The 16,829-nt window shown below is 38.4% G+C and overlaps 1 protein-coding gene across 1 annotated transcript; it reads right to left on the bottom strand.

The window, feature by feature from the left end:
• Window positions 1-8,848: 8,848 nt before the first annotated feature.
• On the bottom strand, window positions 8,849-16,829 carry PTS (6-pyruvoyltetrahydropterin synthase). Its single transcript, XM_069555042.1, has 6 exons — window positions 16,605-16,829; window positions 13,809-13,888; window positions 12,519-12,541; window positions 12,085-12,141; window positions 9,382-9,452; window positions 8,849-9,192 (listed from the first exon to the last, which is right to left on the bottom strand). The coding sequence occupies exons 1-6, from the start codon at window positions 16,685-16,687 to the stop codon at window positions 9,069-9,071; spliced, it is 438 nt and encodes a 145-aa protein (XP_069411143.1). The 5' UTR covers window positions 16,688-16,829; the 3' UTR covers window positions 8,849-9,068.

Here is a 16,829-nt window from a genome sequence, read left to right as displayed (position 1 = left end):
GGAAGTTTTGGCCACTGCCATCTGAGCAGAAAAAGAAATAAAAGGAATCCAGATTGGAAAAGAAGTAAAACTGTCACTGTTTGCAGAAAACATGATCTTCTATGTAGAAAATCCTAAAGACTCCACCAGAAAATTACTAGAGCTAATCAATGAATATAGTAAAGTTGCAGGATATAAAATCAACACACAGAAATCCCTTGCATTCCTATACACTAACAATGAGAAAACAGAAAGAGAAATTAAGGAAACAATCCATTCACCATTGCAATGAAAGGAATAAAATACTTAGGAATATATCTACCTAAAGAAACAAAAGACCTATATACAGAAAACTAGAAAACACTGGTGAAAGAAATCAAATAGGACATAAATAGATGGCAAAATATACCATGTTCATAGATTTGAAGAATCAATATAGTAAAAATGAATATACTACCCAAAGCAATCTATAGATTCAATGCAATACCTATCAAGCTAGCAATGGTATTTTCCACAGAACTAGAACAAATAATTTCACAATTTGTATGGAAATACAAAAAACCTCAAATAGCCAAAGCAATTTTGAGAAAGAAGAATGGAACTGGAGGAATCAACCTGCCTGACTTCAGTCTCTACTACAAAGCCACAGTCATCAAGACAGTATGGCACAAAGACAGAAATATAGATCAATGGAACAAAATAGAAAGCCCAAAGATAAATCCATGCACCTATGGACACCTTATCTTCAACAAAGGAGGCAAGAATACATAACGGAGGAAAGACAATCTCTTTAACAAGTGTTGCTAGGAAAACTGGTCAACCACGTGTAAAAGAATGAAACTAGAACACTTTCTAACACCATACACAAAAATAAACTGAAAATGGATTAAAGATCTAAATGTAAAACAAGAAACTGTAAAACTCCTAGAGGAAAACATAAGCAAAACACTCTCTGACATAAATCACAGCAGGATCCTCTATGACCCACCTCCCAGAATATTGGAAATAAAAGCAAAAATAAACAAATGCGACCTAGTTAAACTTAAAAGCTTCTGCACAACAAAGGAAACTACAAGCAAGGTGAAAAGACAGCCTTCAGAATGGAAGAAAATAATAGCAAATGAAGCAACAGACAAAGAATTAATCTCAAAAGTATACAAGCAACTCCTGCAGCTCAATTCCAGAAAAATAAACGACCCAATCAAAAAGTGGGCCAAAGAACTAAACAGACTTTCTCCATAGAAGACATAAAGATAGCTAACAAACACATGGAAAGATGCTCAACATCACTCATTATCAGAGAAATGCAAATCAAAACCACAATGAAGTACCATTTCACGCCAGTCAGAATGGCTGCTATCCAAAAGTCTACAAACAATAAATGCTGGAGAGGGTGTGGAGAAAAGGGAACCCTCTTACACTGTTGGTGGGAATGCAAACTAGTACAGCCACTATGGAGAATAGTGTGGAGATTCCTTAAAAAACTGGAAATAGAACTGCCTTATGACCCAGCAATCCTGCTGCTGGGCATACACACCAAAGAAACCAGAATTGAAAGAGACACGTGTACCCCAATGTTCATCACAGCACTGTTTATAATAGCCAGGACATGGAAGCAACCTAGATGTCCATCAGCAAACAAATGGATAAGAAAGCTGTGGTACATATACACAATGGAGTATTACTCAGCCATTAAAAAGAATACATTTGAATCAGTTCTAATGAGGTGGATGAAATTGGAGCCTATTATACAGAGTGAAGTAAGTCAGAAAGAAAAATACCAATATAGTACACTAATGCATATATATGGAATTTAGAAAGATGGTAGTGATAACCCTGTATGCAAGACAGCAAAAGAGACACAGATGTATAGAACAGTCTTTTGGAATCTGTGGGAAAGGGCGAGGGCAGGATGATATGGGAGAATGGCATTGAAACATGTAAATTATCATATGTGAAGTGTATCGCCAGTCTAGGTTTACTGCATGATACAGAGTGCTCGGGGCTGGTTACTGGGATGACCCAGAGGGATGGGATGGGGAGGGAGATAGGAGGGGGGTTCAGGATGGGGAACACATATGCAACCATGGCAAATTCATGTCAATGTATGGCAAAACCAATACAATATTGTAAATTTAAAATAAATTAATAAATAAAACTGAAAAAAAAATAATAAAAGGATCATACATCATGATCAAGTGGGCTTAATCCCAGGGATGCAAGGATTCTTCAATATATACAAATCAATCAATGTGATACACCATATTAACATATTGAAAGATAAAAATCATATGATCTTCTCAATAGAAGTAGAGAAAGTTTTTGAAAAAAATGCAACATCCATTAATGATAAAAACTCTCCAGAAAGTACCCATAAGGCCATATATGACAAATGCACAGCAAACACTATTCTCAACTGTGAAAAACTGAAAGCACGTCTCTAAGATCAAGAACAAGGCAAGGATGCCCACTCTCACCACTATTATTCAACACAGTTTTGGAAGTCCTAGCCACAGCAGCCCAAGAAGAAAAAGAAATAAAAGGAATCCAGATAGGAAAATAAGTAAAACTCTTTTTGCTGATGATATGATACTATACATAGAAAACCCTAAAGATGCCACCAGAAAATTACTAGAACTAATCAATGAATATAGTAAAGTCACAGGATATAAAATTGATGCACAAAAATCCCTTGTACTCTTATACATTAACAATGAAAAACCAGAAAGAGATATTAAGGAATCAATCCCATTCACCATTGCAACAAAAATAAAACACTTAGGAATAATCCTACCTAAGGAGACGTATGGATGTAAGAGTTGGACTGTGAAGAAAGCTGAGTGCCAAAGAATTGATGCTTTTGAACTATGGTGCTGGAGAAGACTCTTGAGAGTCCCTTGAACTGAAAGGAGGTCCAACCAGTCCATCCTAAAGGATATCAGTCCTGGGTGTTCATTGGAAGGACTGATGCTAAAACTGAAACTCCAATACTTTGGCCACCTCATGCGAACAGTTGACTTATTGGAAAGACCCTGATGCTGGGAGGGATTGGGGGGAGGAGGAGAAGGGGAAGACAGAGGATAAGATGGCTGGACAGCATCACCGACTTGATGGACATGAGTTTGAGTGAACTCTGGGAGTTGGTGAGGGACAGGGAGGCCTGGCATGCTGCAATTCACGGGGTCACTAACAGTCAGACACGACTGAGTGACTGAACTGAACTGAAGGAGACAAAAGAGCTGTATATAAAAAACTATAAGACACTAATGAAAGAATTCAAAGATGACATAAACAGATGGAGAGATATATCATGTTCTTGGATTGGAAGAATCAATAACATGAAAGTGACTATACTACCCAAAGCAATCTACAGATTCAATGCAATCGCTATCAAATTACCAATGATATTTTTTACAGAACTAGAACAACAAAAAAAAATTCACAATCTGTATGGAAACACAAAAGATGCAAAATAGCCAAACTAATCTTGAGAAGGAAGAATGGAGCTGGAGGAATCAACCTTCCTGACTTCAGACTATGATACAAAGCTACAGCCATCAAGACAGCATGGTACTGACACAAAAAACTGAAATACAGACCAGTGGAACAAGACAGAAAGCCCAGAGATAAATCCACATACTTATGAGCAGCTTATCTTTGACACAGGAGGCAAGAATATACAATGGAGAAAAGACAGTCTCTTCAATAAGTAGTGCTGGGAAAACTTTGCAGGTATGAGTAAAAGAATGAGATTAGAACATTTCCTAACAACCATACACAAAAATCAACTCAACTGATTAAAGACCTAAATTGAAAGTCAGACACTATAATGATATTAGAGGAAAACATAGACCGAACAATCTTTGACATAAATCACAAGATCTCTATGATCCAACCCCTAGAGCAATGGAAATAAATACAAAAATTAACAAATTGGACCTAATGAAACTTAAAAGCTTTTGCACAGCAACAGAAACTATAAACAAGGTGAAAAGACACCCTCAGAATGGGAGAAAATAATAGCAAATGAAACAACTGTCAAAGAGTTAATCTCCAAAATATGCAAACAAGCAGCTCATGCAGCTCAATACCGGAAAAACAAACAATCCAATCAAAGGGTGGGCAGAAGACCTAAACAGACATCTCTCCAGAAAAGACATACAGATGGCTAACAAACACATGAAAAGATGCTCAATATCACTCATTATTAGAGAAATGCAAATCAAAACTGCAATGAGGTACCACCTTATATGGATCAGAATGGTCACCATCAAAAAACTCACAATAAATATTGAAGAGGACATAGAGAAAAGGGAACCCTCCTACACTGTTGATTGGAATGCAAATTGATAAAGCCACTATGGAGAATAGTATGGAGATTCCTTTTTAAAAAGCTAGGAATAAGACTACCATATGACCTAATAATCCCATTACTGGGCATATACCCTGAGGAAACCATAACTGAAAAAGACACATGTACCCCAATGTTCATTGCAGTACTACTTACAATAGCTAGGACATGGAAGCAACCTAGATGTCCATTGACAGATGAATGGATAAAGTTGTGGTACCTATATACAATGGAATATTACTTTGCCATAAAAAGGAATGCTTTGGTCATCTGATGCAAAGAACCGACTCACTGGAAAAGACCCTGATGTTAGGAGCTAGAGAGCAGAAGGGGGCAACAGAGGATGAGATGGTTGGATGGCATCACAAACTCAATGGACATGAGTTTGAGCAAACTCTAGGAGATACTGAAGGAAAAGGAAGCCTGGTTTGCTGCAGTCCATGGGGTCACAAAGAGTCAGACATGACTTACTAAACTGAACAACATAAAAAGAAACAAATCTGAGTCAGTTCTAATGAGGTGGATGAACCTAGAGACTATTATACAGAGTGAAATAAGTCAGAAAGAGAAAAATAAACATTGCATATTAACACATATATATGGAATCTAGAAAGATGGTACTAATGAATCTATTTACAGGGCAGAAATGGAGAAGCATACATACAGAACAGACTTGTGGAGACAGTGGGGGCAGAAGGTGTGACAAATTGAGAGAGTAGCATTGAAATGTACACATTACTATATGCAAAACTGGAGAGCCAGTGGGAATTTGCTCAATGACACAGGGAGCTCAAATTCTGCATTCTGTGACAACCTAGAGAGGTGGGATGTGGGAGGGAGGTTCAAGAGGGAGGGGATATACGTATACCTATGGCTGATTCATGTTGATATATGGCAGAAGCCAACACAATATCATGAAACAATTTTCCTCCAATTAAAAATAAAAATTTTTTATTTTATTTAAAATTTGTAAAAATATTTATTACTCTATTCACTATATAACAAATACATTTAGCACAGGGTCACATTGGTAACCACACTTACAAAATTTTACCCTTTCAGTGTTTTTCCCCTTTTCTCAGGTTTAAACAATTCCCCCTCCCTGTCCCATCACTTTAAGCAGCATTCAGGACTAACCTCCTCCACTAAGCTTTTCCAAACCTCACACCCCACAATAATCTTTCCCCAGCTCTAAATTAATATCCATTTCATATTTGAAATCATTGAGATATAAAATCTAAGATGAGACAGGAGCAACTTCAGAAAACATCTGTCCAACATTCATTTTGGAAAACTAAGGCTCTGAGGTGAAAGGGACAAAGCTGTGTGATAACGGCACTCAGACTAGGACTCAAGGCTCAACATTTTCACGTCACTCAATTCTGAAAATATTTACCGTATGTCCACTATGTATATGATATTGTAAAATTTCAGCAGTTTCTACCAAACACCATTCATTTAATCAACAAAAATTATTGTGTACTATTTACCAGATATTCTGCTTAATTTTGCCCACAAGTTATCAGAGTAGTGAAAAAAACAAAACAGTAAAGCTTCCCAGAACACACCGGCAATGCAGGAGACAGAGACATAGGCTTGAGCCCTAGATTGAGAAGACCCCTTGGAGAAGGAAGTGGAAACCCACTCCAGTATCTTTGCCTGGGAAATACCACAGACAGAGGAGCCTGGAGAGCTACAGCTATGGGGTCACAAAGAGTCGGACATGACTTAGTAACTAGAGAACAAAGCAATAATTACAATATACTTTGATAAGGTCTCTGATAGCAGTTCTAGGGAGACTTAAAGAAATCTATATCCCATCTTTGAACATTCACTCATCTAGTCACTCACTCATTTACTGGACAGATAAACAGTAGGTAAATAGAATTCTCACTTTCCTAAGAAGAGCAAGTAGGAGAAAAATGTTCTCTAGAAGCAACTCATGAACACAAAAACCTGGAGTGACACTGTTACCACAAGAAAGTTTTTTTAACATGATATCAAATCTGCATAATGTGGTATCAAAAAAGTATTGAAATGCATACACTATCTTTTTTTTTTTAAGTCTGTGCTTGAGTCAGACTGAGCATCAAACACTCAGTTTACTACTTATTTTGCTGAGTTAGTTTAGGCAAGTAGCTTAAAACTAATTCATCTCAATTTTCTCATCTGTAAAATGGGAATAATGTAATGTAAAATGGGAATGGAATTTTTAAGAATTAAAAAATAAATTGCCTTACCAAATTATTGTTACCCTGCCTGTCAAGTAATCTAAACGAAATATATGTAAGAAACATAAAAATTGTGCTGATAACTAAAAAGACATTCAAATTTGATCAAGCGGGCATCATATTACTGTCAAAGTTTATTGTAAAATTCATGCAGTTAAATTCTCCAAAATAAAAGTATACTACTTTGAAATTTTTTTTAGTGTACTAATCACAGCACAAGTCCTTTACTCTTTTCAGGCAGCAACATTCTAAGAATCCATTGTGTACTAGTTGCTATGTGGAGAGAAAAATGAACCCTATATTTAAGGAACTTGGTTTTAAAATACAAATGAGAACACAAGTGAGAACTGTTCTTTGTGGGAAGAAAGCAAATATATTCTTGTGGATTTTGGCATGAAGAAAGATACCAGAGATGAATGCCACAAAAGCAGCTCAACTTGAAACAGGTAAATTTAGTGATCGGAACAAAACAAGCTAGGAAGAACTTCCGTAAAGAGATGCTGTACAGAGTAACATATCCTTTTCATGCTGATTATCTTAACAAGGTCTAATACATGTGATTATTTTTCAGTCTTCTGAGTTTAAATTGTTCAGGTAGCCATAAGGTCTGAAAACAGACAAATATACATAAGCAGTTTATTTATCTTCTATGACATGATCGGTGTTCCTCACTAGCAGTTCACGGTTCAATAAGCAAATTTGCAATGAACACCATGCACTACCAAAAGGCACTGGCATCAGTCCCTGTACATTCATTTATAATGCATTGTCCCAGATGATTCAGGTCTAATTTTCACTGAATAAGCTTGCACCTTTTCTCCTTTGCCTTTTGCTTCTCTTCTTTTCTCAGCTATTTATAAGGCCTCCTCACACAACCATTTTGCCTTCTTGCATTTCTCTTCCTTGGGGATGGTTTTGATTATCACCTCCTGTGCAATGTCACAAACCTGTGTCCATAGTTCTTCAGGCACTCTATCAGATCTAATCCATCGAATCTATTTGTCACTGCCACCGTATAATCATAAGGGATTTGATTTAGGTCATACCTGAGTGGCCTAGTGGTTTTCCCTACTTTCTGAATTTTGCAATAAGGAGTTCGTGATCTGAGCCACAGTCAGCTCCTGGTCTTGTTTTGCTGACTGTATAGAGCTTCTCCACCTTCGCCTGCAAAAAATATAATCAATCTAATTTCAGTATTGACCATCTGGCCCTATCCATGTGTAGAGTCATCTCTTCTGTTGTTGGAAAAGGGTGTTCATTATAACTGGTGCATTCTCTTGGCAAAACTCTGTTAGCCTTTGCCCTGCTTCATTTTGTACCCCAAAGCCTAACTTGTCTATTATTCCAGGTATCTTGTAACCTCCTACTTTTGCACTCCAGTCCCCTATGATGAAAAGGACATCTTTTTTTGGTGTTAGTTTTAGAAGGTCTTCATGGAACCATTCAACTTCAGCTTCTTCAGCATTAGTGGTTGGGGCGTAGACTTGGATTATTGATATTGTAATGAATTTTGATATTGAATGGTTTGCCTTGGAAATGAACAGAGATCATTTTGTCATTTTTGAGACTGCACCCAAGTACTGTATTTCAGGCTCTTTTGTTGACTATGAGAGCTACTTCATTTCTTCTAAGGGATTCTTGTCCACAGTAGTAGATATAATGGTCATCTGAATTAAATTAGCCCACTACAGTCCATTTTAGTTCACTGGATTCCTAAAATGCGATGTTCACTCTTGCCATCTCCTGTTTGACCACTTCTAATTTACCTTGATTCATGGACCTAACATTCCAGGTTTCTATGCAGTACTGTTCTTTACAGCATTGGACTTTACTTTCACCACCAGACACATCTACAGCTGGGTGTTGTTTCTGCTTTGGCTCAGCCTCTTCATTCCTTCTGGAGCTATTTCTCCACTCTTCTCCAGTAGCATACTGGGCACCCACCAAACTGGGGATTTCATCTTTCTGTGTCATATCTTTTTGCCTTTTCATACTGTTCATAGGGTTCTCAGGCAAGAATGCTGAAGTGGTTTGCTATTCCCTTTTCCAGTGGAACACGTTTAGCATATCCTAGAAGAGTAATCAAGGGAGCTCAATCTACTAGAAATATTATGTAGTCTCTGTTTCCAGATTTTGTGGTCACTGGTATTTTTTATAAGATTCACCTACTGTCAGTCTTATAAACATTTTTGCCATTTATATTATACCAAGAAAAAAATGAATACTAAAAATGAGATAATGAAAAAAAAAGATTTCTTTTGCTTCCAAATGATTCTACACCAGAACATTTTGCTGAAGTGATTTTAATCTACAGATGAAAGACTCTTTAAATGATACTCAGAATACATTACAAACTTGGTTTTAAATTAGATTTGAGTCTAGAACAGGACTCACTCACAATGATTCCAGAACACAATGTGGAAGTGCAACAGTTAGGTGATGACTTCTTAATTGTTCAAGGGGATAAAGATCTTCTTCAAATATGGATGGAAATTAATCTCTAAGAGTTATTCTCCTTTATAGACTACAATATTATTGTCGGTTTCATATACTTTTACTTTATAAAGAACTCCCACAGGAAGAAATTTCTGGAGGTTTTCCCAGATATATACAGCTACATTTTCTGTTGTGCTGGAGAAGAAAAGGAAAGAAGATCAAAAGACAAATAAGCGAAACTTCATGTTTAATATTTACAGAGAATAAAAATTCTAGTTTTAAAAGATATCATTACACTAAAAAAAAAGTCACACAATAATCAAGTAAAATGTTAAAATAAATTCTTCTTTCCTACTCTTTATATAAAGTAAAACAGTCACTCACCTTACAATGTCTGCAAAATACGGCACATCTAGATCCAGATTCTTATGATCAAGGGGCTTCATAATTGCCTCCTATAGACAAAACAAAGGAAAAATATCACTGATTCCATTTATGAATCATACTTCAAAGTGTCCTACCTTTGCCTCTAAATCTTCTTACCTTATCATCTCATCACTAACTCAGTACTTGCAAGAACTTTGTGTCTTACAAAACAATCTCAGAAAGTTTAAAATAAACTTTCTAAAATAAAAAAAGGCCTAGCTCTCCATAATGGCTGGATATCCTCATTACTGAATGCAGAGAAGTAAAAAAACAAAAAATAGAGAATTCACTGGTTCTTTCTCATAACAAGCCTCTGTGATTCAGAATTTAGTTTAACACTTCTTGAATTCTGTCCAAAATGTTACCACAAATACTTTTCTCTAACAGTCTCACCTTCAGCACAATGCCACAATATAGTTAGGACACATCTTCAGTAAGTACTATATTTTATAAAGCAGATTAAGACTGAAATTATGTAAGGTGTTCTGAGTTTCTGCCATAAGGAATAATTTAACAATGATCCTGGGCTCTTAGAAAGAAAACTAAAAACATGTAAAGACTGGCTTCTTAATAATATATATTATACACAGCATTTTTCTTTGTCAATGGCAAGAATTGTAATTGCCTTATTCTTTGTAAACTTTCCCTGGTGGCTTGGATGGTAAAAGTGTCTGCTTGCAATGTGGGAGAACCTGGGTTCGATCCCTGGGTCAGGAAGATCTCCTGGAGAAGCAAATGGCAACCCACTCCAGTACTCTTGCCTGGAAAATTCCATGGATGGAAGAGCCTGGTAGGCTACAGTCCATGGGGTCGCAAAGAGTTGGACACAACTGAGTGACTTCTTTCACTTCACTTTTTGTATTGCTTTTAGCTACTGTAAAAAACCTAAGCAATCTTAAAAAATTAATAAACTAGTGAATATAACAAAAAAATAGACTCACAGATGAAGAAAACTAGTGGTTACCAGTGGGGAGAGAGAAGGGAGGAAGAGTATAAAAGGGCAGAGGATTAAGAGGTATGAACTATTACATATAAAATAAGCTGTAAGGACATACTGTACAACATGAAGAATACAGCCAATATTTTATAACAACTATCAATGGAGTATAACCTTTAAAAACTGTCAACCACTATACTGTACACCCATAACATATAATATTATACATCAACTGTACTTCAATTAAAAAAAAAGAATTTGTGGAACAATCTAAATTTCCATATGGTATGGTTCTAAGAAAGGTACCTTAATGATAACAATAACAATCGTCTTCTGAGAAAAATCAGAATCATATAAAAAGAGTAAGTCCTAAACCAAACAAACTTTAAAATAAATGATATCCACATGGATATCAAGAAAATAAATCCTTGTTTAATCTTTGTTTCAACTGAAAACTCCTGTTCAGATCCCAACTTTTCCATTGAGACCTCTTCTACAGGCCTCTTTCTAATTTGTCTCTGTATGTCATAAGCCACTTTCACTAACGCAAAAGTTAAGTATGTGGTATGCAGCGTCCTTCAGGTACAGAAAGATGGGGAAAAAGTGCAGAGAATTTCTCCTCTGGTATTTTGCTGTATGTCTGCCTAGGGTGTTTCTTATAAACCTTCATGTATATATATTTATGTCACTAGTGTTTGCAAGAACTTTGTCTTTATAGCTTTCCTAAAGTATTTTGAGCTCAGCACTGTTTGCTCACCCACTCATTCTCCCATTCATTTATTCAACCAACACTCATTTAACAACTTAGTGTTCTTTACCTGCTATAAAGTCATGTGAGCACACTGTGGCTAAGAGTTATGTCTCATTCATCACTGGATTCCTAGTGCTCAGCTCAAAGACTGATGCAAAGCAGGCAAACTTGTTAAATATATGGAAGATAAGCAACATGAAAGAAGTAATAATTACTCATAATAACATTTTTAATTAAATGTCCAATTTTAAAATAAAAGTAAGGAGCGAAGTTGAAGCAAAACAAACAGGTGAAATGATGGTATAATAAAAACAAAGCTGAATGGAAGGAAATCTAATTCTCAACTTTGCAAAGGATTAATTACAGGACTGAGGGCAAGTAGGGGAGGTTAACTATTCAGTATCTCTCGACCTCAGTCAAAGGAAGGAAGAAGCTGGCATGGATAACCTCTGTAGTCTCTTACAATCCAAGAATTCTGTAATGATATAAGCAGTAAGTCTTTTACTGAAAACCTTCTTTTTTGTTATCCCTATCATCAACTGCCCCAGTGAGTTTATAATAAAGCTAGAGTGAATAAAACAGGATAGTATCAAAATCTGTGATTAAAGATGTAAGGAAAATTCACCGATTTCAAGAATAGAAAGCTTCAAGGATAAGGCTGTGTCCTGAAAGAAGGGAAGAATTTGTTAAACAGAGGAAACCAGGATATATCAACAAAGAAGACAAGATGAGCACACCACATTCATTCCTATCATTGTAATACAACCATGACTAATTTCCATTCAGTCATCCCAACACCTTTAGAGAACACTGAGAGAAGCTCCTCCAACTATTAATACTATCCCATTCCCACACCCAATTCCACCTGCCAGGTCACAGAACCTCTGATGATACTTGGCTGGGGAAGTGAAAAGGGGGCCATCAAATATTACATTCAGAAGACAGCACAAAATAGCATCCAGCATGCCATTACCTCCATATATTCTTTGAGGTCAGTCAAATTCATGACCATTCCTGTAACAGGATCAACCTAAAGAATAAACAAAGGTGAGTATTACTATAGTATGCTCTTCATATTTTAACCTCTGATAAATTATTAAAGACTGCAACATGTGCAGAAACTGGTCCCACATTGCCTTCATCCCCGAGACAATCCATCTCGGCGTGGAAACACCAAGTACTCGAGGCTCCCTTTCCACTGCACTGCCCTTCTACCTGTCCACATATAGCACATGACGGATGATGCTTCGGGAGAGGAAAGGCCTGAAATGGCAGCAGCTCACCGTACACAAAGACCAACAGTGAAGCAACACGAATCTGAACAGAATTTTTCAACACAGAATCCATCACTTTGGCTGACAGAGGGCCCAGCAATCTGCACAAACCACAGACATGCTCAGCACGTACCTCTCCGTGTACTGTCACCACAACTATGGGGAAAAAAACAAAACCAAAAACCAACATGACTTTCAACAGATTAACATCCAAACACAAGTTAGCAACATAAACTAGGTGTTAGATCTCTGCTCTACAAAGCTGTATTCCCCCACCCCCGGCCCCGGCCACAATGTCTGTTCTTTCGGTTAAGATCTTTTTATCAACTAATGCAATTCGACCATGGCAGAGAAACATAAGGATGCTTAGCCAAGGCCAAAAAGGGTACAAATTTTGCTTATGATGTACTTGGAAGGAATCTCTACTTCAAGATGATGCTTAATCACTGCCTATAAAAGTAGAAAATGTACAGGAAGAAATCCAGCTACACACTGAGCTGCTCCTACCTTCCTGAGCAAGCAAACAATTACCGGGCCTAAAATTATTGCCCCTCTACTTATAGAAATGTAAACACAGTATATAGCAATGATTTGTAGATTAACAAGTACTTTTGAAAAAATGTATACCTGTGGCCAATTCATATTGATGTAGGGCAAAAACCATCATAACGTTGAAAAATAATTCTTCTCCCATTAAAATTAATTAATTTTTAAAAAGTGAAACGTCTGAAAGATCTTGATGATGAGAATGCTTTGCAAATTAATGACTTTTTACATATTTCTTTCAGCTTCATAGAAACACCATTAGGTATAAGTGAGCAAACAGAATGAGAGATACAGATCAAGTAAGAGACAGGAACTACACGTGAAAGCCCAATATTCTGACATCTTTTCTGGTCTTTTTACTCCACCATATCATTTGCTGTGATACTCTATGGCTTACACAGCTTTTTTTTTTATATCATCTGTATTTCAATAAACAAGTCTCTTGTCCTTGCATAAATTAATTACCTCCTTAGAACACTGCTGGCAAAGTTTTAGGCCCAACTTATTTTCCTGTCATACAGCACATCTTGAGCCAATACTCTCTTTTTGTCAGTCATTACTTACACAGTGAATACAATCTAATTTTATCATTGACCTCAGCAATACCTAATTAGAAGAAAACATGGTGCCAAAGGAATGTCATGTACTCGAAGGCCAAGGAAAAAATTTTTTAAACCATTCTGTTTTCAACTGTAACTTAAGATACATCCAACTAAAGCAACAGATCTTTTCATTTTGAACTTTCATTTACTTTCGCATTCAAGACTCAAAGCGTTCATGCTCTGTCCATAAAGTTTCGTACTCATTAAGACCATAGTTGCTCAACAGTCATTCATTATTATTGAAAGGGCTAAAATTTCACCAGTTTTTCTCTCACCTTTGTAATTGTGCCCATGGCCATTTGGGTTGTTGCATTTCCCAAATAATTTCAAGTTTTCTTCATTACTAAGAGATTTGCTGACCAAAAAAAAAAAAAATCAACATGACACAAGTTTTGATACCTTCTCTGTTCCCTACACTTAGTTTTCTCTAGCCTTTGAAAAACTTCACAACTTATTATTCTTTAGCTCATCAAATAGAGTCATAAATCCATTTGATTTCATTACTTAGTTTTATGTCAGGAACCACAATGTATCCCCTAATTAGACAAACATACCATACAAATTAGCATAAATAAATTCAACATCCTTGTTCCACAGCAAGATTTCAAAGCTGATCTGCTGAAGACCCTTCCATTTTTCAACTCAACATTTACTGAATACAGTAAGTCCCCTACATATAAAGAATACCATTCTGAGAATGTGTTCATAAGCCCAAAGTTTGCTAAGGTACCCAACTAACATAAATCAGCTATATAGTTCTGTACTGTAATAGGTTTAGAAGACTTTTCATACAAATAATACCTAAAAAACCAACACAAAAAATAAAACATTTGTAATCCAGTACAATACCTTGAAAAGTACAGTAGTATAGTACAACAGCTGGCATATAGGGTCTAGCATCAAGTAAACAGGCAAAAAGAGCTAGTGCCTGGAGGTCAGCCGTGTCTGACTCTTTGTGACCCGATGGACTGCAGCACACCAGGCCTCCCTGTCCCTCACCAACTCTCGGAGTTTACTCAAACTCATGCCCATTGAGTTGGTGATGCCATCCAACCATCTCATCCTCTGTCGTCCCCTTCTCCTCCTGCCTTCAATCTTTCCCAGCATCAGGGTCTTCTCAAATGAGTTAGTTCCTTGCATCAGGTGGCCAAAGTACTGGAGTTTCAGCTTCAGCATCAGTCCTTCCAATGAATATTCAGGACTGATTTCCTTAGAGGAGGTGGAAAATGGTAGAGCTGAAGGATCGTCAACAGTAGGAGACAAAGAGCAAGCTGCAACTTCACTCATGCCCGACATTGATGGCACAGGTTCTGGTTCCTTGCTGGAACCAGATGTGTGTTCGCACCTTTGAAAAGTACACACCTTGAATGTTTGTATAATGGGGACTTACTACACTTACTACATACTAGGCATGGGATGAATGAAGCAATGGTACACAGCAACTTAAATAAAAAAGAAGATGGTTATCCTCAAGTAGCTTGAAATCTTATTCCTCCTGGTTTGGGGGCAAATGGATACACATGTATGTATGGCTGAATCCCTTCACTGTTCACGTGAAACTACAACATTGTTAATCAACTATAACCCAACAGAAAATAAGTTTTTCAAAAATCTGAATAAAAACCTCATTCCTCCTAAAAAACAATTACATGACCTAGTACATCTCTTTAAAATCTTGCTTTACTTCTCCTCAACTATTGCCTACTGATAACCCCACCAATCCACTGAGGGGTATTCAAACCCAGGTAAACTTTAAAATTACAATACTCAGGTATTGTTCCAGGCAGAGAACCATTTTCTTAATAGATTTTTGTGCCTAACCTGTCCAGTCAACTGTGCACCTTCAATGAGGCTTTACCACTCTCATACGTTTGAGCTTCCTAATAACCCCTTTCTTTTTGAGATTCTATTACTTTCCTTTCTCCTGCTCACCTACTTCTTAGAGTGCTACTGTTCACAAAGTTTTTGCACAAAATTATCTCACTGTACCTGCCACAAAACTGACCAGTTTGTACATTCCAAACAGAAAACTGTGACAGGTCTTAGTCAGTGCTGCATCCCTGTTGCCTAGCACCAAGATCTAATAAATACCGGTCCAGTGGATGAATGGATGGGTGAATCCTGTTAGGTAGAAATTATTATCTTCATCTTGCTGCTAAGTCACTTCAGTCGTGTCCGACTCTGTGCGACCCCATAGACAGCAGCCCACCAGGCTCCCCCGTCCCTGGGATTCTCCAGGCAAGAACACTGGAGTGGGTTGCCATTTCCTTCTCCAATGCATTAAAGTGAAAAGTGAAAGTGAAGTCGATCAGTCGTGTCCGACTCTTAGCGACCCCATGGTATACACCAAGAAACACATGCTCAGACAGCCAAGCTTGCTAATGAGTGGCAACACCCTCCACAAAATCAACTCTTGAGTGCAATCAAGCAGTCTGAGTACTCTGCGTTCAAAACCCCAACTGTGCTTCTCACTCTCGGGAAAGTGAACATCCAGGTTCATTTTCTGTTCAGTAACAAGTGAACAAATCTCGCCCTGCAGTAGCGATATTAGTGAGGAAAGATGCGGCTTTTGATACATTATAGTAGCTAACATGTATCGAGTGTTTCGGGCTTCCCAGGTGGTACTAGTGGTAAAGAATCTCCTGCCAATGCAGCAGACCCAGGTTCAAGCCCTGCCTGGGTCGGGAAGATCCCCTGGAGACGGGCAACGCAACCCACTCTAGTACTCTTGCCTGGAGAATCCCCAAGGACAGAGGAGCCTGGCGGGCTACAGTCCATGGGATCGCAGAGTCGGACACGACGGAAGCGACTTAGCACGCTCTGCCTGTTTACGATGTGCCTGGCACTGAATAACCTGGGCAAATTTAACTCTTTTGAACATCAGGGACCCCGGGAAGCGGGTCAACTCCAGTCGCCACTGCTGTGACGCCAACAACAAAGCCTGGCGGCCGAAAGAGGCCGCGGCGCGCACCCAGCCTTTCATCCGCCGCAGCCCCGCTCCTCCCACACCCGGGCCCTCGTCCCGGGGCTCCACGGCCCTGTCCCCACCACCTGTGGAGGGCGAACCCCACCTGTGGAGGCGGTGGGTCGCGCTGAAGGAGACGAGGCGGGACACTCGCGCCCGCCGGCGAGGGCCCGACCCTGCCCCGTTCATGGCTCTGCAAGCCCACGGCCCGCCGAGCGTCCCCAACCCTGGGCCCGCCGCCAGCCTGGGATGGGCGGAGCGCCCCTCCGCGGCGGCGCAACGCGGCGGGCGCCCGGCAGACGCTCTCTCTGCCTCTCGCTGAGGCTGGGCT

This window comes from Ovis canadensis, chromosome 15, assembly GCF_042477335.2.
Source record: "Ovis canadensis isolate MfBH-ARS-UI-01 breed Bighorn chromosome 15, ARS-UI_OviCan_v2, whole genome shotgun sequence".
Classification (NCBI taxonomy): Eukaryota; Metazoa; Chordata; class Mammalia; order Artiodactyla; family Bovidae; genus Ovis; species Ovis canadensis.
This window is presented reverse-complemented; position numbering and strand designations above follow the sequence as displayed.